The sequence below is a fragment of the Chinchilla lanigera genome, unplaced genomic scaffold, assembly GCF_000276665.1.
Source record: "Chinchilla lanigera isolate Chin_1 unplaced genomic scaffold, ChiLan1.0 scaffold00122, whole genome shotgun sequence".
Lineage (NCBI taxonomy): Eukaryota > Metazoa > Chordata > Mammalia > Rodentia > Chinchillidae > Chinchilla > Chinchilla lanigera.
This window is the reverse complement of record NW_004955523.1, coordinates 1343545-1371004: the sequence shown is the minus strand read 5'-3', so window position 1 is coordinate 1371004 and position 27460 is coordinate 1343545. Positions and strand designations below refer to the sequence as shown.

Below are 27460 nucleotides of genomic sequence, written 5' to 3'. Positions count from 1 at the left end.
GTTTCCATTTTTTCCCTTCTTTTTAAAAAACTCTTTATTTCCTTTTCCTTTTGAACATGTTCTACTTCCTAGTACCTATCCTCCATTTTTGCTCTTTATTTATCCTTTGGTTTTCTCACACAAGAGAAACCTTGTGATATTTGTATGTCTGATTTATTTCACTTAAGATTATGGTCTCCATCTGTTTACCTAAAAATGACTCAGGTTTACCCTTTATGGCAGAGTAGGTGCGTGCCTTTATTATCATCATCTTCATAAGTATTTCTTGAGTTTGACATGTTGCAGCTTTTTTTTTTGGGACAGTCTCAGTATGCAGTTCCGGCTGGCCTTGTGCTCACTTTGTAGCCTAGGTTGGTCTCGAACTCACAACACAAGGATCCTCCTGTCTCAGCCTCCCAAGTACTGGGATTACAGGTGTGCGCCACCACGCCCAGCTAGGATCTCATTAAATTTCCCAGATTTATCTTGAACTTGTGACTTGTGTTTCTCCTGCTTCAGCTTCCCAAGTAGCTGGGATTATAGGCATTCATGCCTGTCAACTTGTCTCAGTTTTAAGTGAGTATATTAACTTGCCTAACACACTGCATCAATGATTGTGTAAGTTTATTTTGAAAATAAATTCATCCAACCAAAGCATTTCACTTAGCACTTTAAGGGTATAGTGAAACATGGGGGCATAAGGAGACAGTGCCTTATTATGTGGGTTGACTTTTACCCACAGCAGGAAATACGGCCAGGGTTGTAGGCCTCTAGGTGCGGATGATGTTGTTTCTGACAGTGGGAAAAGAAGGAATTTGGGTAGGAGCTTTTTTGTTGAATCCATGAGTGTGAGCCTGACCCTGATGGTTCTGTGGGCATCGTACATGTGCTAGGACTGAGCGAGAGTAGTACAGCAAGTCTGCTGTTCTGAGCCAAGTTTCATGTACGGTTGTGCCAAACTGTCATTTTGTCTTTATTGCAGGAATAAAAGTAAGCTTCAAGATCAGACAGATGAAGTTGTGCCTCAGGATCAGACAGATGAAAGTAAGCTTCAAGATCAGACAGATGAAAGTAAGCTTCGAGATCAGACAGATGAAGTTGAGCTTCAAGATCAGACAGATGAAAGCAAGCTTCAAGATCAGACATTCATCACTCAGCAAGTTCCAATCTCAGACTCTGAAAAGTCACTACCCAGCATTCTGACGGGATCACAGGAGTCCAACATGGTAAGGAGTCTTCGTCAGATAACGCAGCTGTTACCCTTCTCTGCAGCTTCTCGCTAGTTTACGGTTTTTTCCTAGCCAGCAGGAGTCTCAGGTGTCAGTGGAATGAATAACAATAGACTAGCGTGAGATCATGACACATGCTATAGCACTGTCCACCCTAAAGGCATATTACACGTGACACAAATGTGTATTCGTACCTCTGTTAGTGCAGGAGACACGCACATACACACACAACAAAATAGAAAGATGAGCAGTCTAGCCCAAATAGGTACTCTTTTCTTCTCTTTGCTTTCTCTTTCTCTCTCTCCCTCTTTCTTTCCTTTTTTCCTCCCTCCCTTCTTTTTTTTTGTCTTTTTGAGGCGGGGTCTCACTATGCAGTTTAGGCTGGCCTTGGGCTCACTTTGTAGCCCAGGTTGGCCTCAAACTCGCAGCAATCCTCTTGCCTCAGCCTTCTTAAGTGTTGGGATTACAGGTGTGTGCCATTACACCCAGCATTGCTTTCCTTTCTTGGTACTTAGGATCAAACTGAGGGCTTTGTACATGCCAGGCAAGCACCGTACCACTGAGCCATACCCCCAGTCCCATTGTCTTATGTAAGCACAAACACAGTGGCCTTGCAACCCTTCACTTTGGATGGAGGTAGGAAATATGATTCACTACAGCCTAGGAGACAAAAGGCATTAAAGAAGTACGGTACCAGTAAAAACCAAAAAGCCAGGTTTTTTTCCCTTTAAGTACTTTTTATTTGTAATTTGTTACTCATTATTAATTAGAACAATGTAGAATATGAGAAAGTTCAAATGAGGCCATGTCAGATCAAAAAAGAAAATAAAATGCTGAATTTTTAGGTGGTACTACTATGAATGTACCTGTACGATTTTTTTTCTAAGAAGAAACAAACTCTTCTGAGTAGCAAGTGGCTAGCCAAATGAGCCGATTCCAGTTATACTAACACAATTCTGATTGGTCAATATCTTTAGAAAATGATAAGTGTCATTGTAATGATACTGATTTCCATCTAGAAGTTCGACAGTAGTAACTTTGTATTCAGCCCAGCCTAAACTTGTTAAACACTGGCTGTGTTTATAACAGATAAAACGGGGTACTGTATTTTCAAACTGTAATTTGTATTCCCTCACCATTAGGAAGCAAAAAAACCAAAGCTAAAACCAAACAAAACCAAACCCCAGACTGCGTAGGCGTAAGTATATTGATAAGTTTTCGTCACCTTACTAGATTGTCCTGACACTATCCGACAGGTGATGGTTACACAGTTGAGTGCAACTTCGCAAGGTTTTTCACCACCCTTAGCTCACTGAATGGTCCCCACGGAGAAGGGCAGCGCTGCCCAACGACAAGTGACCAATACCGGTGGCTAAGGAGTAGAGATTACCAGAGCCTCCAGCCGCCTAATGCAGAAAGCTGGGACTGAGTTGGGACGGAGGAGCAAAAAGGCAGAATCCGTTCTGTTCAGCATGTCCGTTCTTGTTCTGACTTTCAGTTTGGCCATGTCAAAGAAATAAAAACCATAAGGGCACTTGAATTAAGAGAAGACTCTTAAAACACTTCTTAACTATAATGAAAAGCTCTGAAATTTCTTACGTCCCAATAAGCAACACTAATGAAAAGAAAAAAAGTATCCCTAATGAGAAATGCAGGCAAGAGAAAATAATATGTAGAATTTTGCAAATAATAGCAGGTTAGATGTGCTTTAGGTAAAAAATAAGTTTTGAAGTAACTATGAAAACTACTTGCATCTGGATCAGTGGCTGAGGCACTGATTAATGATTGAACCCACCCCTGAAATTTAACAGTGGGCACACACGATAAAAAGTTGATTTATTCATTGAATACTGAGGTATTCTGAAGAAGTGACTGTAAGAATCAGGAGTAGGGACAAGGACAGCACTGAACAGTGATGGTGAATCACAAGGACAACGAAGTGGCACTGAGCAGAAAGGAAAGAGGCAGCTGGCACAGCACGGGGACGGGCAAGGGGATCTGCTGTGGGGTGCGGGGGTGCTGGGGAACGTGGCCGAAGGGCCTCTCTCGCTGGCACTGCTCGCGCGGTGTTTGAGGCTCAGCCAGAGGTGAACTGTACTTCCATGCTATTTCCCCACCCTGGTTCTTCTTCTAATTATGAGACCTTCCGTAAATTCACTGGCCTTTCTGCCTTCATGTTGTCAGACAAGGGAGAATTTTTAGAAAACAATTCAGGCTGTCAGTCTAGATGCGCATTCCACAGTTAGGCCAGTTACCTCAGAAACACAAGTGTGAGAAGCTCGTGACAATCTGATGTCAGTGTTATACCAGGTGTCTCCCTAGAGCAGTTTTGAAGAGGCCAAGTCCTGAGAAAGAGTTCAGTGGAACATATTCCAATCTGAGATCTGACTTGAACGAAGCTGGTGGATGAAGTTGGTCAAGACTGAGGGAAGCTGTGGAGGAGGGACTAGGTTTGGGGAAACGTCCTAGCGGCCCATGGTGGGCATGACTACAGCAGGTGAGGAGAGAGTAGCATCCTCTTCTTTCCACTGAGAAGTGATGGTCTTTAGCTGTGTGTAGAACTGGATGCCCTACAGGGAAAAAGAGGAGAATGAAGAAGCGTGCTTCGGGACCCTGGAAGAGCGTTCTGTGAGTGCCGTTCACGTCCCTGTCCATAGGTGCAGGCAGAACCGCTGTGCTGCTCATGAGGCCCTCTGTCTGCACCAGTCAATGTCAAACCCTAGTTGCCATTTCACTCTGAAATGAAAACTCAGCCAGGAGCATCAGGGTGCGAGCACTGGACAGTGTAGCCTGTGAAACCTGCGGAGCGCTGCATCCCAGTGTCACGCACGTGTCACGAGCCGACGTCCGCAGACCTTCTCAACGCTGCCTCCCGCTTCCTGTCTGAAGTTTACACCCCGGCCTCAGCTGAGTGGCACAACGCTCACCTCACAGCAATGCTGGGAGAGAGTCGTACACCACGTGAAATTACCCTACTGAGTAGCTCCGATCCAACCATGGTTGTCTTTTACCTCCTTCCCATGAGGAGAGAGGAATAAAGGCGTGATACGTGTATTAGACCACTTTTGATAACTGTCAGTGACAACGAGCTCTACACTGAAGTAGCAGACAAAATATCTGACAAATCTAAAGTAAGTTTTTTTTGTTTTCTGTTTTTGTTTTTGAGACAAGGTCTCACCATGTACTTCAGGCTGGCCTGGAGCTCACTTTGTAGCCCAGGTTGGCCTCAAACTCACAGCTATCCTCCTGCCTCAGCCTCCCGAGTGCTGGGATTACAGGCGTGAGCCACCACGCCCTGCTTAGTAAAATGTTTTATATATACAAAGTCACTTCTAAATTACCCATGTGTGAGTCAAGAAAGTACAGCATGTTTAAGGTTTCTTTGTCTATGCCTATCTGTCTGTCTCTGTCCATATATGATTTTTTGAGACATGGTCTTACCATGTTGCCCAGGCTAGCCTCAAAATTCTAGGCTCAAGGGATCCTTCTGCCTCAGCCTCCTGAGCAGTTGGGACAACAAGCATGTGCCACGTTGACTTTTGATTTTATTATGAATAATAATAATCATACTTTCATACCTCCTCTCCAGAATGCAAAATAGCAGCTATTAAGTTACTAAGCCTAAGGACTTAAGACTTGAGAATATGTTTTAGGTAGTTTCTTCCCTCCAAGAAGCCTCACTTATCAGGACAATTAATAATAATTCAACCAAAATAGGAATGGAAAGAAAAGCTATTTTAAACGAAGAAAAATGCTTATTAAGAGTATCAAGCTACAAGGCTGGGGATGTGGCTCAGTGGTAGAGCTCTTGCCTTGCATGCACAAGGCCCTGGTTCGATCTCCAGCAGCACCAGCACCAGCACCAGCACCACCAAAAAGAAAAAAAGAGTATCAAGCCACAGATGATCTTTGATTTACTATTGATTTTAAGATGGTGCAAAGAGTAATGTGCACCTGGTAGAAAGTGCCTCAGACTGAGATCTTTCCCAGGCTGCAAGTGAGAGGGGTGACGCTGACACTGTGCACAGCGACACTGAGCACGAGGTGGCGAAGGCCCGAACACCTGATGATCGCAGGACCTTGCTGCTAAGCTGTGCTGTTCAGTAGCTTCGGGGTATTAAATACATTTCAGCCTATGATACTTTCAATTTAGGGTGGGTTGATTAGGACATAACCCACTATAAGTCAAGGAGCATCTACAGTCAAGTCTTTTTGAGACAACGTCTCGCTATGCATTTCAGGCTGGCTTTGAGCTCACTTTGTAGCGCAGGCTGGCCTCAAACTAGCAACGATCCTCCTGCCTCAGCCTCCCAAGTGCTGGGATTACAGGCGTGCACCACCACTCCCGGCTAGTGTAGTCAGTTTTGCAGGAGATGTGACTGATACACAAAATAGATAATCAGCCACCAAGTCACTTCAGCATTGACTTCTTAACCCCTTGGCCATATTATCGTACCTGTTATGCAATTCTGTTATAAATTATAGTCCTATTATTATTTTATATTAACCTATAAAAGGGGAGGTCTATATATAAAATACGTAATTAATGAAGATTCTAAAATGGTTGTATGTCTTTTGGACTACAAAGAACACCTATTGGTTTAACAGATACTTGCGTGGCCTGCTCTGTTCCAGGTACTACAGATAGGTAAACAATAATTACAACATAGTGTGGTAGTGCACATCTGTAGTCCCAGCTCTCTGGGAAGCTGAGGCAGGAAGATCACAAATTAAAGCCCAGCCTAGATTACTTAGTGATGAAGTGAGAACCTGTTTTTTTTAAAAAAAAGACTAATTAATTACAGTGTGATGAGGGCTTCTTTTTTTTAAATTGAAAAATTTTAACTAACAAAAACATAAAAATACATACTAATGTAGTGTCATGTAATGTTTTGGTATACGTATACATTGCACAATGTTTCAATAAGGTTAAGCATATTGAGCTCCCAAATATTTATCATCTCTATGTGAAAACTGTTGAAACACGCAGCACGTTCCTGCTCCCTGCGGTCGTACTGCTGCGCAGGAGCAGAACGCGCTCCCACTCCTGCGCCGACCAGCCTTCCCCGCGTCCCCCCTCTCCCCAGCCCCTGGTGGCCGGTGGCCGCTGTCTTCCGCGCGGGCTCCCAGAGACCTGCTTCTGCCCCACGCAGGGTGAGGCCGTGTGCTGCTTGTTTCTCCTGTGCCTGGCTCATTTCATTTCACCTCATAATCCAGTGGGGCTTCTTGACTGGCTTGAAGGTCCTACAGTGACCTGGCTTCTGCCGCACCGACCATCTGTTCTGTGTCCTCCTCACTCACTGTGCTGCAGCTCACTTCTGCTGTTTGACGTGCCATGCCTGATGCGGCCACAGGACATGCGCCTGCTGACAGCGGTGCAGTCCTCACGGGCACAGGAGGTATGCGCTCCGTGTGCAGAGGCAGAGGCCTGAGGACTCAAAGAGGGGCTCTCCCAAGTCACGGCCAGTAACTGGCTGAGTTGGGATTTGAACCAAGCAGTCAGTTCAGATCTGCGTTACTTCCCTTGTTCAGGGCTGTATTCACACTGCCTAGAGTTGGTGTTTGATGCAAAGGAGGTACGCGACACGTTTTTTTCTCTTCGTGGTGTTGGAGATTAAATCTAGGACCGCAGGTTAGGTGAATACTCTGCCACTGAGCTACAACCCCAGCCTTTTAAATTTTTTATTTTATACTTTGATTGTATTTATTTCATTTTAGTAGTATTGGGGACTGAACCCAGGGTATGTGTACTGAGCTACACTGCCAGACCTTTTTTTCTTCACAGAAATAAATGTTTAGAAAATTTTTTTTGTTCTTATTTTTTTTGAGACAGGCTCTTGCTAAGTTACACAGTTGTCCAGGCTGGGCTCAAACCTGCGCTCCTCCTGGGACTGCTGAGATTACAAGTGTCAGCTGTCACACCCAGCCCAGTAACGTTTTTTGTAAACAGCCACGTGTAGTGGCACACAGCTGTAATTTCAGTGCTCTGGGAGGCTGAGGCAAGAGGATCACAAGTTTGAGCCCAGCCTGGTCAAGTTAGCAGGCCCCTCCCTATCTCAAAATAAAAAAACTGAAACAGGGCTGGGAATGTAGCTCATTGAGGCGGCTCTGGCTTCAATCTCCAGGACTAGAAAAAATTTTTCTGTAAACAGAACTATCCTAGGTGAAATATACACAATGGGAGCGCATGGAGCACACGCGCAGTGTCAGGGAGAGTCGGGGTGATCACGCGTTTTTTCTGGAGGACTCTGTTCCTGGAGCCGAGCTGTGCCAGGAGAAGAGTCAGAGACGGGGAACGGTACAGGCAGGGGAGGTGGCACGTAGGAAGGCTTGGAATTCCTGGTTCTCTGTCCCCAAACTGTTGCCTTGAAGTATTCAGGAAGAGGCAGTTTGGGCAAAATCTAACTTTTAAATCTTTTCTAGGGGACTTTCTGAGAAAGCTGTGGAACAGTGTATGAGACCACAGAAGCTGTTGACATGCGCTTCTCTGCAGGATCCTCGCTACTGAATATATTCAAGAAGTTTTCTTAAAGGGAAAAGTACGTAACTCAAGTTACCTGTTTGCCGTAGAAATTGGTGTCTCCTCTGAAGGAAGCTCGAGAGCCGGTGAATGAGAACATTGGCAGAGGCACTGGGATGGGGACGTTGACGCCCACCTAGAGCAGAACAAGTCCACGTGAAACCCCAAGCACAGGGTGCAGAGGGCTGACTACGGGCTCAAGCACAAAGACAGCAGAAAGATCATCGCGTTTTTCCTTTGATTTCAGAGCTTAGGTTTTTGAGGGACACAATGGAGTAGGTATCTTCCACACCACCGACCTTTATTCCTGAGGAAGAAAGGGAGCCCTGGGGAAGACTAAGGGGCGATCTCTAAACAAGCTGCAGTGACTGATCACTCCTCACTGTCTCAGGAATGGAGAAGAGCCAGAAGAATGTTTAAAGCGTCTGTTCACAAACCTGTCCGACGTCCACGAGGTGGGAGTACTTCCGAGCAGTGGCTCCGTTGGTGGTGAAGATGGCGGTTCCATTTCCGTATGGGTTGTCGTTTATAATCTTAATGGCGTCATCCAGTGTTTCTGTCTCCAGGACCACAAGAACTGGGCCGAAAATCTCCTCTTTGTAACAGGTCATATTTGGCTGCCAGGAGTGACGTGTCCAGAAAGAAGTCAGTTTTTGGATTTGGAGTATTTTATGCTTATTTGGTACTTTCACTACCAAGCTATTTACGTGGACAGCTTTTATACTGGCATTCTACTTTCATTTTAAATCATTTATAAGAAAAAAAAGTTCTGTCTTACTGTGTTCCATAATCTGAGCTACCAGCATACAGTGACTTGAAGTCCCGACTGACTGTCACCACACTCCCGTGTCTGGTCCCATGAAACATCACGGCCTCCCGTGTAATGCCTGCACAGCTACTTCCGTACAACTCTCATGTTGCCAAAAAGTGACATAAAAATTCATGTTTTGTAAACCGAGCATGTATTAAATACACCAGGAGCGTTTTTGTTTATAGAAACCCCGTGCAAAGCCCTCTGTAACAGAAGCAGTCTGTTCCCATTCCCCTCTCTGCTTCCAGGTACATTTGTGCACTTGCACCTGGACGCTGGGTCACACTTAACGCTCAGAACATCCTCAGTGCTGCTTCTAGCCAGCGCGTTGCTCATCAGTGGACTTTTCCTTTATGGTTCTGTGGCAAGAGTTCAATCCCAGTTACTGATTATAGCGTGTATATATGAATTTTTAAGAAAGCTACTCTCAACCTAGTCATAAATACTAGCTGAGGGCCGGGGATGTAGCTCAGCAGCACAAGCGCCTGCCTGGCAAGCACAGGGTCCTGAGTTCGATTCCCGGTATTAAAAAAAAGTATTAGCTGAGAGACTTTTCAGAGTTTTGATGAATAAAAATGTACCAATGAATTCTTTTTCTTTTGTCACTTTCTTGTCAAGATACAGCTAAATTTCAGGCACAGAGTAGGTGTTCAGTAACTACTGGAGCCAGGTGTGGTGGTGGACCTGTACTCCCAGCTGTCCGGGGCTGAGGCAGAAGGATTATGAATTTGAGGCCAATGTGGGCAACTTAGCAAGACCCAGTCTCAAAATAATAATAAAAAGGGTGGAGGATGTAGCTCAGTGCTCCCTGGGCCCATTCCTCAGCACTAGGGCAAGAAATTGGTGGCTGATATACTGTTTGAGAAACTGCAATAGCTCTGAACTGGAGGGCGGAGGAGAGGGAGAACTGAAGCAAGGAGAGTAATGTACGACAGTGGTTGGCCAGCTGCTGCCTCTGGGCCAGCTGTGGCTGCTGCCTGTTTTATACAGTCCACAAGGTAAGAAAAATATCAAAAGAATACTTCATGACATAAAGCTACATGAAATTCAAATGTATGTCCGTAAATAAAGTAGTATTAGAACACAGCCACAATCAGCCACGTGCTCATGGCTGATCTCACACGACATCGGGTCAGGCAGTGTTGACAGAGATGGACTGCAGTGACAGACAGATAAGGAAAGTGCTGAAGGCCGGGGCAGGGCAGAGGTCTGGCTGGGAGTCCATCAGATTCCAGGTAAAGTAAAAACAATCCTGGTGAGGGCTGCGATTTTAATCATTAAATCCTTTATAAATTAAAGGATGACCCTCCATAGCTTCTAAGGTGCCTTCAGCTTTGTGTGAAATAAGAGTTGTTCACCTTGACATTTGAGATGATGGTTGGTCCAACAAAGTTACCGTTTTCATAGCCTTTGACCTTAATGTTTCGCCCATCCAGGAGGATGGAAGCCCCCTCCTTCAGTCCGCTACCAATCAGACTGCAGACTCGCTCTTTGGCCTGGGGGGTGATCAGAGGGCCAAGATCAGCTCCAGGCTGGTCTCCTGCAAAGCAACATACAAGTGGGAAGCTCTTTATTAACAAATTATGGCTGCTCATCAGATGACTCAATGGCAGGTAATAGTTAAAGAGAGGCAATGGTAAGAGCAGACATGACTGCTCTCCCTGGCCGAGGACACTGCCCAAACCAGGAGCTTCATGCCACAGATGCAAAGTCTGGAGTTGCTAGGAGGTCACTGATTACCCGCATTGACTCTCAGTTTTTTGGCACGCTCCACCAGCTCCGGCAGCCACGTCTTTGCTTCTCCCACGAGGATTGCTGTTGAAAGAGCCATGCAGCGCTGACCCGCAGCTCCAAATGCTGCCCCAACCAGCTGGTTGAGGGTGTTTTCCTTATTGGCATCTGGCATGACCACCCCATGGTTTTTGGCTCCCTAAAGAAATAAAGTACATTGTCTTCCTTAACCAAATAGAATTAAGCTAAGAAATTAAAGAACAATTTAAGCAAAGGACTAGAGAATTCATTTGTTGTTTAGAGGATGGAAAAATTATTTTTAATAGTGTTACTGCGAATGTCTTAGCAAGATTGAGTAGGTCTTCACATTACTTTTTCTCCATTGTTCAGTTGATAAACTGACAGTTACACTTGTATTTATTTATGTACCTTTTTTGTTTTGTTTTTTGTTTTTGTAGACAGGGTTTTGCTATGTAGTTTCGGCTGGCCTTGAACTTACTACGTAGCCCAGGCTGGCCTTGAACTCATGGTGATCCTCCTACCTCTCTCTGCCTCTCAACTGCTGGGATTGCAAGCATGTGCCACAACGCTCAGCGATATGTATTTATTTAGATCAAAAACTATTACCAACAAAGGGAGGAAATAAGTCCCAATCACATTCAAACCAATAGGTTAAACATTACATTCAGGAACCAAGGAAAATACCCTTTTTTTTTCCTAAGTTAGATAGGCAAGAATTTGTTGTCCACTTGGGTTTCCCATTAATGAACAACATTATAAAGAAGCTGCCAGTAACAGTTAAAGTCAGTAATCAGCCGAAAGTCAAACTAGAAGGCAGACCTCCAGATACGTAACTTTTAGAGAGAGGTCCCCAATGGGCTGGGGATATAGCTCAGGGGCACAAGCGCCTGCCTGGCAAGCACAAGGTCTTGAGTTTGATTCCTGGAACCAAAAAAAAAAAAAAAAAAAAAAAAAAAGAGGTCCCCAAATTGGCTTGTTTCTACATAATATAGCTACATGTATGTCTTTTCTATGTAGGATGATCAATAAATTTCCATGTAAGAATTCAGTTGGCTGCATGGATAGATACCATGTCTGTTAATCCCATCATGCACCGATGGAAACCACTACGAAGCAGCCCTGAGCAGGACTTAAATTAACCAAGTGACTTTCCACATTTACTCGTGAGTCTGTCCAAGGCCTAGACTCCTTGCCTGGAGATGGGTGGTGGACTCATAGTAAGTAAACCCCTGACAGTCACTAATCCCTACTAAAGGCTGTAATGGCAGATGAAACCAGAAAGCCTCAAAGAATAAAACAAAATCACACAGCTAAGGACACCTGGCTCTGATCTCAACTAGATAAAGACTAGCCTCAGGCATCTCACGCCTGGGTGGAGGATTAATTTAATAACTTACTTGGAGAAGTCCTTGAGTGATTCTGCCCTTCTTGAGTACTCCCCTCTCTTCTGATAACCAAATAAATACTGTCACCCAGAGAAGTTCTTGGTCTTTGCCCTGAGAGAATCTTGAATTCTGTGAGAAGGTTCTAATCCTCCTGGAGCCCTGAAATCACTCCATTTGCCCTTTCTATTAGCCTTTGCTGTACACTCGTTTGGGAGAATGTGGACCTGAGCAGGCCGCAGTAACTGAGGGATGTCATTACCCTGATAGAGCGTGATGTTGACACAGAATACACCCAACGAACAGTGAGTGGGAAAGACCGCGGGAGTGGGCGTGTCATGAAGTTTCTCAGTCTGTGCATAGCTGGCTGTCCCTTGTACAACAGGAAGGAAGGATGGGACAGCTGAGCCTACAGGAGCATGCCTGTAATCCCAGCACCCTAGGAAGGGCAACTGTACAATTTTTCTTTTTTTTTGAGACAGGATTTCACTATGGAGTTCAGGCTGCCTTGAACTTGCTTTGTACCCCAGGCTGGCCTCGAACTTGCAGTGATCCTCCTGCTTCAGCCTCCTGAGTGCTGGGATTATAGGTGTGTGCAACCATGCCCAGCCAATTTAGCAAGACTCTATCTCAAAAATTTTTTTAAAAATTATTTTTGGTACCAGGAATTGAACTCAGGACCTTGTGCTTGCCAGGCAGGCACTTGTACTGCTGAGCTATATTCCTGGCCTCAAAAATTTTTTTTAAAAGGCTGAGGATATAGCTCAGTGCAAAGGCCTAGGTTCAATACTGGAGGGGTTGGGGTGGGAGCGGGGAGAGGGATGAGACAGGTGCAGCAGAATTTTTTATTCAGTATTAAAGAGTCAGCCTGGCATGGTAGCCCATGGCTGTAATCCAGCTATCTGGGAGGCTGAGGCAGGAGGATCACAAGTCTCGGGCTCACCAGTACAATTTAGCAAGCAAGACTCTTGATTTGAAATAAAAAGGGCAGAGGATGTAGTTAGTGATGGCGTGCTTGCCTGGCATGCACATATGAGGGTTCAATCCCTAGTATCACACGCACAAAAAGAATTTGCTCACCATGTGTCAAGGAGCTAGAACAGTAAAAGTAAACCACATGCACAAATCATTAGGGACATTTAGCTCTTTCTGGTGGGATGACCATATCTTTGACATTAGTAGTTCAGATAGTCCTTAAAAGAAGGAAGCATGTTATAAAGGAAGTAACAGAACCAGCACTTGGCTGCTACCGCTGAAGCCTAAAGAATCTGACACTTAAGAAGGAATGTGCCCTGTGTCACCAAGATTATCCGTATACAACAAAAGATGATCAGTGTGACTGAGTGCAACTCAGACTTCCTGGCTAAGGAGAAGACATTCGGGGTAAAATACACTGAAGAAATACTGGCGTTGGAGGGGAGTGGGCGAGCCCTCTGCGGAAGGGCGGTCCCGGGTCATTTAAACACACACACAAAGCTTGGGGGAAAGGGAGTCAGAAGTCACCATGTTGGCTTGAACCCTCTTGCCGTGTCTGGACCCTCTCTCGAAGATGTACTCTCCTGCCTGGTTGGATCCCACAAAGCTGATGGCTTTGATGTCCGGGTGATCGCAAATGAAATTGACAGCTTTAAGAAGAAAACAAAGGATTACCACAAAGAACAGACAGCCTCAGTCTTCTCAAGATGGCAGATCTTCCCCTTCCCCGCTGCTAGGAATCAACTTTTCAGTTTGTTTTCCTGTATTGGATTCCCATTATGAAGTTCTTCCATATTTATTTCTCTTAAACTCTTTAAGTTGCAAGTTCTATTTAACCTCTTCCCTTTCACTGTTTTCCCACTAACTGTTTCAGAGTTCCCGCTTCTAGTCTAGCTGAAGACTGCAACCGCTACTTCCTTTAGTAGCAGCCTTCCAGTGTCCGGCCCCTCCTCTTTGTGCTTTACCAGTGTGGTACATCTTCAACTGTGTCTATACAGTGAGACCCGCAGGTAGAACAGTGCCCTCCTGTGAGAAGTACAGGACGTAGTATTTGAAAGCAAGAACCAGCCAGGCTTGGTGGTGCATGCCTGTAATCCCAGCACTTGGGAGGCTGAGGCAGGAGGACTGCCATGCGTTTGAGGCCAGCCCAGGATACATAGTGAGTTCAAGGCTAGGCTGAACTGCCGAGCAAGACCCTGTCTGAATAAATAAACAAATAAACAAACAAACAAATAAGTATATGCAAGCACGCACGCACCAGTCTCCCTGGGTAACACATTCTGATGGTTTCTAGCAGTATGACTTTTGGGCAAATTTTTTTTTTTTTTTGGCAAATGTCTTACTTTATGTTTCAATTTTCTCATATTTAAAATAAGGAAAAATAGTACTGACCTTAAATTGTTACAAACATTAAATGGCAAGAAAAAATGTACTTCTTTCTTTTTTTTACTAAGTTATTTACTTCTTGCTGGGGTCAAACGCAGGGCCTTCTGCATGCTCCGCAAAGCAGGCATTCTGCCACTGAGCTACACTCCCAGCCATGGATGTTAGAACTAGGAACAGGGCCTAAATCACAGGGGCACTACTTAAGTGTTAGTTATTAAATGAATTAGAAGGCTCTCAATTTCTCTGCTGTCTACAAATTCAGTTAAATTCCTCACGAATCCCCTCCACGTTGAAACAAAACTTCGCTCTTATCTCTGTCTGGTCCTAAGCTGTGTCTCCGTGTCCCCGTGGGGAGTGAAAGGCAAGGGGCCCTGGTCCTCTCGTCAGCTACATGAGCGCACACACGACGAAAGTCAACACACGTCACCTTCACACACGGAGGCTACTGTTAGTAACTCCCCTTCCCCTGGCTTTCCCACCGCGCGGTACCCCATCACCACCCGACAGCTCTGTTTCCTGGTCAGCAGGCCGAGGGGCCCGGGCGGAGGGCGGTTACCGTCGTGTTTTCCATGGATGATGTTCAGTGTTCCGTCAGGGGCGCCAGAATCCTGCAGCAACTTAGCGAGCAGCATACTCGCCCCAGGCACTCGCTCCGATGGCTTCATTAGGAAAGTGTTTCCGCAGACCATGGCCATGGGAAACATCCAGAGGGGTATCATGGCGGGAAAGTTAAACGGAGCGATGCCTGCACACACCCCCAGGGGCAGGCGGTAGGAATAGAGGTCCATGTCTTTGGTGATGGACGGCATGGTCTCTCCCAGCATGAGGGATGTCACACTGCAGGCGTGCTCGACCACCTCTGCAACACAGAAGCCAGCCCACCAGCGTGCCACGCTGAGTACACTCAGCTTTGTCACGCTCGCTGAGCCCCTCGCGGGGGAGTGGCTCAGGCCAAAGACACTGACTTCTTTCCATGTGAAGAGGTTGTACAGAGGAGTGTCTCAGCCAGAGGTGGAGCCTCATGCCTGTGATCCCAGTGTTCTGGGAGGCTGATGCAGGACGACCACAAGTCTGAGCCCCACTTAAGCAACTTAGTGACTCAGTGAGATCTTGTCTCAAAATAAAAAATAAAAACGGGCTGGGGATGTAGCTCATTGTAAAGGCTTGGGGTTCAATTCCAAGTACTGAAAAAAAAAAGTCTCAGTATAGGGAAAAGACAGTGATATGTATATACCTACTTGGAAGGTCATCTGAGTAAAATAAAAAATGAAATAAATCATTCTCAATGGTACTTGATAAGTATTGCCATTTTTAAAGTAAGTATTAAAAAAGGTATCACGGAGCCAGGTGTCATAGCACTTGCCTGTAATCCCAGCACTCTGAGAGGCTGAGGCAGGAGGATCACAAGTGCAAGACCAGTCTGGGCAACTTAGTGAGACTCTGTCCCAACATAAAGAAAAAAAAAAAGGAGCAGGGATGTAGCTTAGTGGTAGTGGTATAGCATCCCTGGATCTGATCCCCAGTATTGAAAAAAAAAAAAAGGTATTATGGGATAGCAAAATCTGCATAAAGCAGCAACCTCCCCTTTCTGCGACCTTCGCCCCCCATCTTTCTTTGCTCTTTCCCCAAACCCATGAGGGGCTCCCAGCTTACGAAGGCCTCGAAATACATCTCCTTCGGCATCAGCGAGGGTCTTCCCTTGTTCCATTGTGATTAACCTGGCAATTTCTTTCTAGAGAGAAAACGAACAAATAAAAAATAATGCAAGGAGATTCCTTCCTTCCTCCTTCCCTCCTTCTCTCCTCCCCCTCGCTCTCTCCTCCTCCTTTTTCATCTTTCTGGTGCTGGGGATTGAACCCAGGGCCTCACACGTGCCCAGCACACACTCTACCGCCAGGCGGCACCAAGCTACATCCCCAGCCCCTGTTACTCCGGCAGTTCTCCATCAGCCGGGGAAGCTTGCAGAAGAGACCCGCGGGGAGAGCCGCCTCGGTGTGTGCCTGGTGCGGAGTCAGGGAGCGCAGCTGGTAAGGTCGCTGCGGAGTGACCAACTCTCCCTAGGCGGGAGTGTGGACAACGATACCATGCGGATTTCTTACCAAGTTTTCTTTAATAAGCTGTTGATAGCGGAGCAGGACCTGCTGCCGGCTCAGCACGGACGTGTCCGCCCACGCAGGAAAGGCGCGCTTGCAGGAGGCCACGGCCGCGTCCATTTCGGCCTTGGTGGACTCGGGCACCCGACCAATGACCTCATTGGTGGCCTGTCGGGAAAAAGAAGCCATCACACCCTGCCTATGCGCCCTCTCTGTGCTCTGTCCGGTCACCGAGACAGCACCCCTGCGCCCTGATAAAGGCCCGGTCCTCACCTTTTACCGTGTGCCCAACCTTCTAGGCTAGTCAGTTTTAAGTTCGAAAGCTTTTGCTTACTGGGTTGTGGATGTCAATCCATTTGTCACTTTTGGATTCAACAAATTTCCCATCAATGAAGAGTTTTACAGTTGGCTAGAAAAAAGCAGGAAACCGAAAGTTTACATTAATTTGTTGTTTCGCATCCCGCTTTCCTTTTCCCGAAGGAGGAACTCAGGCCGGTAATGAGTCTCCCACTCCAGGGCTGGGCGTGCCGGCGCAGGCCTGGAACCTCGGCTACTCGTCGCTGAGGGAAGAGGACAGGAAGCCCGGGCCCAGCTGGGGTGCAGCTAAGAGCCGGCGTGCCTGGCACACACGAGACCTGGCCGCGAGCTCCCGGCCTGGAGACGGCAAGGAAACGTTCCCAGCAAGCAGAAGACGCTCAACAGCCGCACGGCCGTGCTCCTGTGCGCGGCGCCGCTCAGCACCGAACCTCTCCGCGCCGGGCCCTCCTGTGACTCACCCAGGAGACCTCACTTGTACAGACCTTTCTTTCTTTCTCCAGTAGCGGGAGCTGAACTCCGGGTTTCTGCACTGAGCTACATCCCCAGCCCTTTTTCTTTCTGGAGACAGGAATCTCACTAAGGTGCCCAGGTGGGACTCAAACTTGTGATCCTCCCCACCGCAGCCTCCTCTGTGCTGGCATACAGGCGAGTGCCACCATGCCCAGGGGCCCCGCGAAGCCATATATATATATATATATATATATATTTTTTTTTTTTTTTTGGAGACAGGGTCTCGCTATGCAGTTTAGGCTGGCCTTGAGCTTACTTTGTAGCCCAGGCTGGCCTCTAACTTGCAACAATTCTCCTGCCTCAGCCTCCCGAGCACTGGCATTACAGGCATGCGCCACCACGCCCAGCTTGAAGCTTATATTTAAAAAGTAGCTGCTCTATATTAATACAGATTAGCCAATGATTCTTGTTGGACCCATTGACTTTCTGTCACATGACCATATATGTTACCTTTATTTTTTTGTCTTTTTAGAAATTTTAAAAATTTTTTTGTCTTTTTGAGACAGGGTCTTGCTATGCAGTTCAGGCTGGCCTTGAACTCACTTTGTAGCCCAGGCTGGTCTGGAACTCACAGCGATCCTCCTGCCTCAGCCTCCCAAGTGCTGGGATTACAGGCATGTGCCACCACACCCGGCTTTTAAAATATTTCTATCCAGGTGTTTTCTGGGTTTTTCTTTGAAGTAGCTCCTGTTTGTTTTGTCTTTTTTTTGAGACAGGGTCTCACTCTGCAGTTCAGGCTGGCCTTGAGCTCATTTTGTAGCTCAGGCTGGTCTTGAACTTGCAACAATCCTCCTGCCTCAGCCTCCCGAATGCTGGGGTTACAGGCGTGTGCCATCACACCCGGCTGAAGTAGCTCCTTTCAAAGAGGTCTGTCTTAAGTGTTTCCTGTTTTTATAAGAGAGTATCAGAGACTGGGTAATTTATAAAGGAAAGCAGCTTGCTTATCTGAGTTCTACAGGGCAAAAGTCTAAGGTGAGGTAGCCGCACTTGGCAAGGGCTTTGCGTTGCATCACGACGTAGCGAGGGGTGGAAGGGGCTATAAGCAAGAAGGTCACTGACCCCTCCTAACAGCTGCACGGCCTCTCAGAAGCCCCGCCCCCCGCCAGGACTGCCTCAACGGCAACCAAACTCCAGCACGGACTCCAAAGGAGACTGACTATGTTCCAGCCCTCACAGGGCTGGAGGCAGAGACCATGAAGGCTGACTGCGTGACAGTGTGCGCATACTTCTGTACAAAGCTTTCGAGCCGCAGCCCTTGCTTAGGTACCGCCGATCACTGGTGGGCAGATGGTCGGGAAAACAACTCCAAAAATTATGTAGAAGACAACTAACTATCCAGTAGGTTCAATCCCACCTACAGGAGAGCTGGGCATGCTGGTGTGTGCCTATAGTTCCAGCAACTCAGGATGCTGAGGCAGGAGGGTTGACCAACCTGGGCAACACAGCAAGACTATTTAAAAAACAAAGTCTAAATTTCTAGAGGCCACAGAAATGTTTATAGTTTTAATATAGTAAGTAAAGAAGGAAAAAGCTATATAAAGAGCTTTTTTATATTATTGAAAAACTGAAATCATCTAAATGTTACACGAAGAAATTATTAGCTAATTCAAGTTACATATACTTGATGGAGGACTATTACATAGCCATTAAAAATCCTAATTATAGTTGAGCGCAGTGGCATGTGCTTGTGATTCCAGTTACTTGGGAGGCTGAGGCAGGAGGACTGCAAGTTCAGTGCTAGCCTCAGTAACCGAGTCAGACCCTGTTTCAAAATAAAAAGGGCTGTAACACAACCATTGTTAATTTCCTACCACCTTGTCTGAAATTCTGTATTGCTTTTATTGTGTTTATGTTGTTTTATGTCTGTGTGTTTGTTAATTTGATTTCGGTAAATGAAGTGCTTTATAATTTGGCAGCTTTAAAATAAAAAATAAAAATAAAAAGGGCTGGAGAAGTAGCTCAATAGTAGAGTATTCCTGGGTTCAATCTCTAATATTGCTATAAGACGAAACACACACACCATTACTTACAGCATAGTGGACATAAGCTTACATGGGAAAAACAAGACAGATAATCTCACACGGTCTCACTGCAATAATAGAAGAGAAGAAGGAAAGAGCTCAGAAGGAGCCGGTTCCCTCTCAGAAGGGGAGCTTCAGCGCTCAGTGTACTCACCACTGACGAGGAGAAGGAGCGTGCTGGGCACCAGGCCGAGTTCACCTTGGAAGACACCTGTGAGACAGAGCAGTGGTGGGACAGATGAGAGCAGCGAAGTATTACAAACTCAGTGAGCGGCCGCTCGACGCTCCGCGTTACGCTGCCACTGCGGGGACAGGAAGAACTTGGGCGTCTGCTCGCAAGGGCCTCACAGCCATTAACAAGGGCGTGAAAGGACGAGACGCAGAACACGGGGAGGGGAGAGAAATCAAAATGAGTGTGACCAGGTGAGTTTCTAGGATGGTCTTGATTTAAAAAATTCTTTTGGTCATATCATATTTTCCTAAATTTTTGGCCTAGAAAATATAATCATCATAAACCTAACAATGAGGAGAAACAATATGAAAGCGCTTAGTCCAATGTCCAAGAGTTGAAGACAGAATGTAATCACTATAATAAAATGATTAAGATAGTATCTGATCACCGGAAGGATAGAGTACCTGACTGTGAGTATAACACACACATGCAGCTAACTGGATACCAGCGTTCAGAGCCGCTTTATTTGCAGGAGCAGAACTTGGAAATGACTCCGCGCCGGCCCCTGCCTGGTGAACAGGAGACAGAGGGAACATCCGCAACAGTAACAAGGGACGAACTGATACACACACAGACAAGTCTCACTGTGGCAAGTGAAAGGCGCCAGGCGTAGAGAGCACAGAGGGCTTCGTGTACATAACACTACGAACTAACCTGCAGTATCAGAGGGTAGCGTAATTACCCAGGGATGATGGGTGACAGAGAGACTTTTCGGGGGATGGCTATGTTCTTTATCTGGACTGCGATGATGTTTTTTGTTTTGATGATGGTGACGGGTGTACACAAATGTTAAACTGACTGAATTTATTTCAATAAGGTACCTTTTGGAAAAAAATTGTGTGGTATAGGCACCATCTGATAGGATAAAACCAGCGAAGGGGGAAGAAAGGCCAGGTACAGTAATGTGACTCTTGGACTGCAACTCTGAGGAACAGTTTGTACAGATGTTGCAGAAGTTGACTTAAGAAACACTTGACACTAACCAAAGCGAGCAAAGTGAAGCTCAAGACCGAGCTGTTAGATAAAGCTGGAATTTAATAACTATCTCGTCTGAAAAGAGACCAGTATTAACCAAAGCACAAGACTTTGTGTGCATCTATAATACTCCCTGGTGTGAACGGTGCTGGTCCTTTGGGCCAGCAAACAATCCTTCCAAATGTCTGGTCTGCTTCCTTTCCCATTCCCCATAAAAACTGATCAAACCATCAACACTCTCCTAGGGGCTACCAAGCCTTGCTTATAGCCATGTTCCCAATGCCAGAGTAGTACCTGGCATATAGTAGGTGCTCAATAAAAGGAAGGTCCACCATTGTCTGCCTCCCACCTCAGACTAGAAGTTCCTTTTTGTAATCCCATGGCAGTTGATACTTCCCCGGTGAGGTTTATTTTTGTTGTTGTTGTTGTTTTGTCTTTTTGAGATAGGGTCTCTGCAGTTCAGGCTGGCCTTGAGCTCACTTTGTAGCTGAGGTTGGCCTCCAACTCACAACGATCCTCCTGCCTCAGCCTCCCAAGTGCTGGGATTACACAGGTTAATTTTTACAGGTGCCACCATGCCCGGCTAAGTTTTTGGTGTTACCATGCCTGGGCAATTGTTATCCCAAAAGACTAAGTTCTAGGAGGGTAGGCACTGAGTCTGCTTTGTTCACCTGTTTTACAGTTATTGCAATCAAGATTTTCCAGGTATGGAAAGTAACTAGAATGTAGCTGGTGCTCATTAAATATACTTGCATATACTTACTTACTTTTACGCTTTGCTACTTCAAAACTTAACAATTCTCTTAAAAATTTCAACTCTGTTACTTCTCTCGCTTTGTTTTTCACGCTTCAGAGAAAACAGAAACAATACGATGAGGGGCGAGAACTTCCTCAATCCCTTCCTTCTTTTTGAGACAGGGTCTTGATATGTAGTTCTGGTTGGTCTTGAATTTACCATGGAGCCCCGGTCTCAAACTTGTGGCAATCCTCCTGCGTCAGCCTCCCGAGTCCGGGGATTATAGATGTGTGCCACCATCCCCAGTTTATTTTGTTTTTTTGAGACAAGGTCTCACTAGTAGCCCAACCTGGCCTCAAACTTGCAATGTATTAGCCCAGGCTACCCTCGAACTCATGATCCTCCTGCCTCAGCCTCCTAAGTGCTGGGATTATAAGCGTGTGCCTAATGAAGTTTAACTTCTTCACTTTATTTGCAAACTGGCAAAGGTGGCCTGCACCTGATGGAGGTAGCGAACGAGCTGAAAGTAAAGGGAAGAGACGCAGATGCGCACAATCAATGTCCATAGACTAAAGACATCTAAGCTAGTGTCTGCCCCTGGGCTCTGAAGCCAACTTTTCCTATCTCAAGACAATTCCGTCCATTATTCTTTCCTGTACCTTAAACCTCTATCCAACTGCTGCTTTCTAAGCATGTTACACTAAAATCCTTCCTCTTCCTCAAATCTGAGTCCTTTACTTTTTTTTTTTTGTGCCAGAAATCGAACTCAGGACCTTGCAATTGCCAGGCAGGCAAGCACTGTGCCACTGAGCTATAGTTCCAGACCTGAGTCTTACTCTTAACCACGCTCTTCCTAAAGAGGCCATATGAATTATCTTCATTTCATCGTCTCCTGCTAACTTCAATCTACCCCAACCCTCAGGGTTAACGCCAGTGTTTACCCTGCGCCTTTGTACATCAGCAATATTTAACTTTGATTTTTTACAGGCGCTCACAGTGAAGAGTTTGGACTTGGAATTTTCAACAATGCTGAAACTGTTAGGGCTCTGGCTCTTAGAGACGGACTAAAAACATTTTGCACAAAGGCAGGCGCGGGAGTCTTTCCCCGCCCAGGGGCAGAATGTCACGGTTTATCTGGATGTCCCCTGAAAGGCTCACGTGCTCATCGCTGGGGTCTGGGGAGGTGTGTGTGTAGGGGGTCACTGGGCGTGTGACCTGGAAGGGTTTATCTCCAGCTCTAGCTCCTTTTCCTCTGCCTTGGTGCGGCCCGAATGTAGACTGAAAGCTTTATAAACTGTGAGCTGAAATAACCCTCTCCCTCTTCGTGCTTGGGGTGGGCATTTGGTCCCAGGAGCAAGGAATGTGACGGGGATGACCAGTGACTCCCTGTAGCCCCTGGATTCTCCTCAGCCCTTCCTGGACCTGACCTCTCAGCAGAGGAGACGTGGCCGCCCTGCCCCCCCGCCCCGCCTTTTTTTTTCATTTGCACAGTACCAGGGATCGAACTCACGACCTTGCGCTTGCCAGGCAGGCGCTTATGCCACTGAGCTATATCCCCTGCCCTTTTTTTTTTTTCTTCCCCTGCGTGCCTTCTGCACTGTCTTCTGGGATGCCCTGGCATCTCTTCTCTTGCTTTGGTCATTTTGCCGTCCCTTTTCCGGGTTTATCGACTCCTACCTGGAAATTTACTCTTTGGGTTCCTCAGGGGTTGGTCCTAGGCTTTGTTCCCTTCTCAATCTGCATGCACGCCGTGGTGCTTTTGTCAGCTCCTAGGGGTCAGCCAGACCCGAAGCTGCCCCACCTGCAGTCCTCGGCCTCTTGGCGGCAGGCTGCGTCCGTGTAACTGTCCTCCCACCTGCTGGAAGAGCTGAACACTCCTTTACCCTCCCGCCAGCTGCTGTGCTCCCTACGGTCCACCTATCAGTTCAGTGGGGCTCTGAGTGAAGGGGGTCACTCTTAGCCGCCCAAGAACTGTGAATGTCACCCCGTTTCCTCCCTCTTTTCTTGGTCAAACAAGCCCTGGTAACCTGATTTCCTAGAAGTCTTTGGAGCACACCACCCCTGTCCCACTGCTCCACTCTACCATGTCCTTGTCTGTCACCTGGACTTCAGTAATGGCTTCCTAATGGGGCTCCCAGCCTCCGGTCCTCCTGCCTCAGCCTCCCAAGCGCTGGGATTACAGGCGTGAGCCACCACACCTGGCTTAAACTTTGTGAATGTAGTTTCCACTGGATAGTGTCTTTGTAAAACACAAATCTGGTCAGATCATTCCCTTGTTCAAAACCCTCCCATGGGGCAGACGATGTAGTTCAGCAGTATTTGCCGAGTATGTGCAAGGGCAAGTTAGGCTTCCTCCCTGCCACAACGAAACCAAACCTTCAATGGCTCCCCACTCCTCTTGACGTTGTTTGGAAAACTGCATATTATCTGTGCTTCTCTAGTCTCTCAGTCTCTCTCTCTCTGTTACTGGGGCTCCAACCTCTGAGCTACATTCCCAGTCCTTTGTGTCTTCTGAGACAGGATCTGGCTAAGTTGCCCTCTGGGCTTGAACTTGTGATCCTCCCACCTCCGCCTTCCAGGTGGCTGGGACTGCAGGCACGCACCACCATGCCTGGTGCTCCTCTGCTTTCCTCCTTGTTCTCTGCGCTGCAGCCGCTTGGAACACGTTCTGTGCACTCTGCCCTGGCCTATGCAGGTCTGCCCTCTTGCCTGCACTGTTCCGTGCATTTGCTTGTCTCTGCCGCTCCTTGAGGTCTCCACTTGGCCCTCCCTTGCTCTGGAAAGTCTCACTGTGCAGTTCGGAAGCAGCTAAATTCCTCCATTCCTCGTCTCACATTTTGGAGTAACAGTGCATTTAACTGTCTTTCTCTCTACATCGCTAGACCACGGTGTCCTCAGTCCCTAGCATGGTTCCTGGAATACAGGAAGCACTCATCTGCAGAATGAAAGAATGAGTAGTCACCAAGCAACCATCTGATACTAATTTTGTTTCATGCAGGACAGAATAGGCACTGATCAACCAACTTGAGCATTCTAGACCACTTAAATTGTACGTGCATGTGTGTTATTGGGGATTACATCCAGGGCCTTTGCACTGAGCTACATCCCCAGCCCTTTAAAATATTTTTTATTTTGAGACAAGTTCTCATTATGTTGCCCAGGCTGGGCATGGTGGTGCATGTCTGTAATCCCAGCACTTGGGAGGCTGAGGCAGGAGGAGGTAGGTCAGTAGTAGAACATCCTTGGGATCTATTCCCAGTACCACCCTCCAAAAAAGAAGTGGAGCTAGGATAAAAATAAATTTAAGTATGATTGTGAAGCTTGTAGTCTTTGTACCACATTACTGAGGTAAGTCAGTGACTCTCTTTCAGACTGGCTTTCCCCAAATGGGAATATACTACAAGAACAGAGAGAGATTTAAGGTATATGCTCGATAACAGATAAGCTAAGCTAAATGCTTAAAACATAAACTTGTACCTTCATATATCATTTTTCTTTTTAATTCTTTTAGTGCTGGGGATTAAACCCAAAGAGTGCTGAGCTACACCTTCAGCCCTTTTAATTTGATTTTAATACAGGGTCTTGCTGAGTTTCCCAGGAGGGCTGTAAACTTGGAATCTCCTGCTTCAGCATGCCACAATACCACCACACCCTATCTAGGGTCTTTTAACTGTCCTCTAAGATTCACAACTACCAGAATTTAGAGTTTCTTGTAGTTTTTTTCAGAAAAGATATTGCTATGTTATTCAGACCAGTTTTGTCAAACTCTTAGTGTTAAGCAGTCTGCTTACCTCCCAAGTAGCTGGGGCTGCAGGCCAGAGCTATTACACCTGGCTTAGGCAATTTATCAGTCTCATGTTAGAGCAACTCCTAGTTGGCTAAGGATTATTACTTCTGGCCTTTTCCGAGTCAGTTCAGAGGTTTCTTCAAGTGAATAAAAAAATAGTCTGTCTCCAAGATAAAGTACAGAGGGAGAGAGATGTTCCTCCTTGATCGCAAGGACAAAACGGCTTCCGAAGGCTTTCAGTCTCTCACTGTGAGCGGGGCACAGGCAAAGGGAAAAAGCTCCTTTCGGTAAAAGATTTCAAGAAGCTGGCAGTGGGAAACACAGGATGGAAACTCTGTTTCCCTCCTCCTAAAAAAGGCTAGAACGGAAGCAGATCACTGCAAGAGATAGGAGCGAAGCCAAGCCAGTCTAACTCCTGCCCGTTCTTCACGCTGTCCCATTAACTAGCATATTCAAACGCGCACCTTTTCTAACGCTGCCAAGAATCTTAAAAATGCAGACATTTCTGCAGTAGAACCCACTGAAATCTGATACCGCTCCCAGGCTGGATGGGATAAATAAGAAGGGCAAGGCTGTTTCTCGCAGGTTTGAGTATCTTGCCAGAAGTCAGTCTTGCCTCAAATTTCACGTGCTTGCTAGGCTGTAAGCAACAGAGCAAAGGCTACACACAGCTGGGTCTCACGCATCAGGCTCTGGAGCTCTACTGCTTTCCCGAGGCTGGCTTCAGAGGGAAGCCAGACTGCAGGGTGTGTTGGTCCCTCAAGAGCTGACTCCGGGGTAAGAGCTGGGAACTTCCGGACTTCCTCAGCTCTCACTTTCTTTTCTTTTGTAGTGGGACTCGAACTCAGGACTTTGGCCAAGCAAGGCGCTGTGCCACTGAGCTACATCCCCGGCCCGCTCTCATCTTCTATCGCCTGTTTTGGAAGAATGTTTAGTCCTCTGAACTACATGAGAAGTAGCAGTAGCTTAACGATGTGTCCCAGTTTACCTCCACTCTAAACATTAACTTCATTGAAAGTTTAACTGAATGTCTTGGCAGGAACGTTCAGAACTTGCAGAAATACAAAGAGCAAAATACAAAGGGAAAATACTCCCAGAAATGCAAAGAGCGAAGAGCAGCCTGCCAAATGACTGCCTTTGGCGAAAACCGACTGTACGTTCCTAAAAGATTCAAAGTTCAGCCGCTGACCCTGGCCCCTCGCCCCTGCACACACCCTCCCCCTTCATCTCGCGCTAGAAACAGAGAAGATGGCGGGTGTGTGTGTGTGTGTGCGTGTGTGTTCGTGTGTGTTCATCGACTGGGACGCTCCCAGCAAAGCACAGATCTCTACGGCAGGTGACCAGAAAGGGGCGTTCCGGGGAGAGCAGACCGGCGGGCGCAGGGGTGAAAGGGGAAGGCGGCGGCCGGACCGAGGGGACAGCAAGCAAGCGGGGACTCCGCAGGACCGGAGCCAGCGAGGAGGACGCTCAGGAGCGAACGGGCAGAGCGCCGGGGCGACCTCCGGGGCTGCACCTCGGGCGAGGGTCCGAGGGGGAGCGTGGGACGGGGACGGCGGGGCGGGAGGGCCGGGGAGCGGCTGGCCCGAGGTCGGTCCTGCCGGAGCACGGCTCAGACAGCGCGGGGAGAGGATCCATTCCTAGCTTCGCGGCCCCCCTCACTCGCCTGCAGAATCCGCGCCCGCGCCGCTGCCGCCGTCACCACCGCCGCCATGGCTCCCGGCCGCCTCTGCTCCGCGGCCCGCACCTCCGCTCCGCTCGCAGCGCCAGCTCCAAGCCGCGCCCTCCATCCTGCCGGACCTCCTCATTGGGAAACAGAATCACCTCCCTAGCCAATCACTCGCGCGAACATCTGACCCCACCCCCTCACTGCCAGTTTTAGGGATATGTGATTGGTCAGAAGCAAGAGTCCTTGCCCCCTCCCACTTCGGCTAATTCTATTGGCGGAGATACCAAGTCGCCCCTGATTTGGGTGCGCTATATTAAGCACGAGGGGACACCGCCCCCTAACCCGAAAGCCCGATTGGCCACATGCACAACCGAGGCTCCGCCCCCTCACTGAGGTAAGTAAATAAGACCCTCCAAGAATTTTGCCGCGGCTCCCGCTAACACCCGCGCGGTGGGCGTGGCGGTCAGGGGCGGGGATAGGCAAATACTGCCCTGTGGGGCGGGAAAACGAGACAGAGGTGCGAGCTGGGGATAGGCCGTCTCTTCCGGGGCGTGGCTGGCGGAGCCTCACTTTCCCGCCGACGGTTGGCCACGTCACGTGACATGGGTTGGAAGATGGCGTCTCCCGCAGACGGTAAGAGCCGGTTTAGAAATTCTCGGCCCTCAGTTCTGTTTGCTTCTTCGCGACCTTCCGCTCTCCACCCGCCCTTCGCACTTACACGTCTTTCTCGCGCTCCTCTCCTTTCTCTTCTGCGTCTCTGCCGGGGGTGCGGCCCTGTCTTCGCCCGCCAGCCCCTCACAGCGCCTCCGCAGTTACACAGGTTCCCGGCTGTGTACCGGCGCTGAAGGAGGGCGGCGGCGAGGACCGGCTCCGCGCGGAAGGCCGGGGGCGCCCTGGCCCTCGCGGAGCTCCGTCTGCGCGAGGCCAGGGGTCGCAGAGGGAGTGTTGCGAGGGGAGAGGAGGTGGCTGCAGAGCTTTCTCCCCTGGGCGCGCCAGTGGAGGGTGCTCAGGGCGAGGAGGGGACGAGTCTCTCCAGCCCGGGCTCGGCTGGTGGCTGACCTCGCCCCAGGACCGGTCGGCGAGGGCGC

General features: G+C 47.7%; 3 protein-coding genes across 9 annotated transcripts in view; 2 read left to right on the top strand and 1 right to left on the bottom strand.

Moving 5' to 3' along the window:
- Window positions 1-7759, top strand: part of Ccdc176 (coiled-coil domain containing 176) — a gene marked incomplete at its 5' end in the record, with an annotated part of 41777 nt that extends 34018 nt beyond the window's left edge. For 3 of the 4 annotated variants that reach the window (XM_013507127.1, XM_005409400.2, XM_005409398.2), the window contains 2 exon segments: window positions 962-1205; window positions 3866-4262. In XM_013507127.1, coding sequence (XP_013362581.1) covers window positions 962-1205; window positions 3866-3895 — 274 coding nt within the window. In that variant the 3' untranslated portion in view covers window positions 3896-4262. 4 annotated transcript variants of the gene reach the window in all.
- Window positions 1925-27460, bottom strand: Aldh6a1 (aldehyde dehydrogenase 6 family, member A1). 2 transcript variants are annotated; one of them, XM_005409401.2, is made up of 13 exons: window positions 27091-27460; window positions 26370-26503; window positions 19131-19187; window positions 16462-16536; window positions 16134-16295; window positions 15688-15766; window positions 14591-14893; window positions 13177-13298; window positions 10280-10469; window positions 9898-10079; window positions 8166-8345; window positions 7766-7864; window positions 1925-3778 (listed from the first exon to the last, which is right to left on the bottom strand). In XM_005409401.2, the coding sequence occupies exons 2-13, from the start codon at window positions 26415-26417 to the stop codon at window positions 3674-3676; spliced, it is 1602 nt and encodes a 533-aa protein (XP_005409458.1). In that variant the 5' UTR covers window positions 26418-26503; window positions 27091-27460; the 3' UTR covers window positions 1925-3673. The 2 variants fall into 2 exon arrangements, with proteins under 2 accessions (XP_005409458.1, XP_013362582.1); XM_013507128.1 differs by lacking the exons at window positions 16462-16536; window positions 19131-19187; window positions 26370-26503; window positions 27091-27460 and adding an exon at window positions 16401-16461.
- The window catches only part of Lin52 (lin-52 DREAM MuvB core complex component), a 93884-nt gene continuing 92994 nt past the window's right edge, over window positions 26571-27460 (top strand). The window contains exon 1 of one of the 3 annotated variants that reach the window (XM_005409404.2): window positions 26571-27005. In XM_005409404.2, coding sequence (XP_005409461.1) covers window positions 26975-27005 — 31 coding nt within the window. In that variant the 5' untranslated portion in view covers window positions 26571-26974. The remainder of the gene's footprint in view (window positions 27006-27460) is intronic. The other 2 variants (XM_005409405.2, XM_005409403.2) reach the window with 2 other exon arrangements.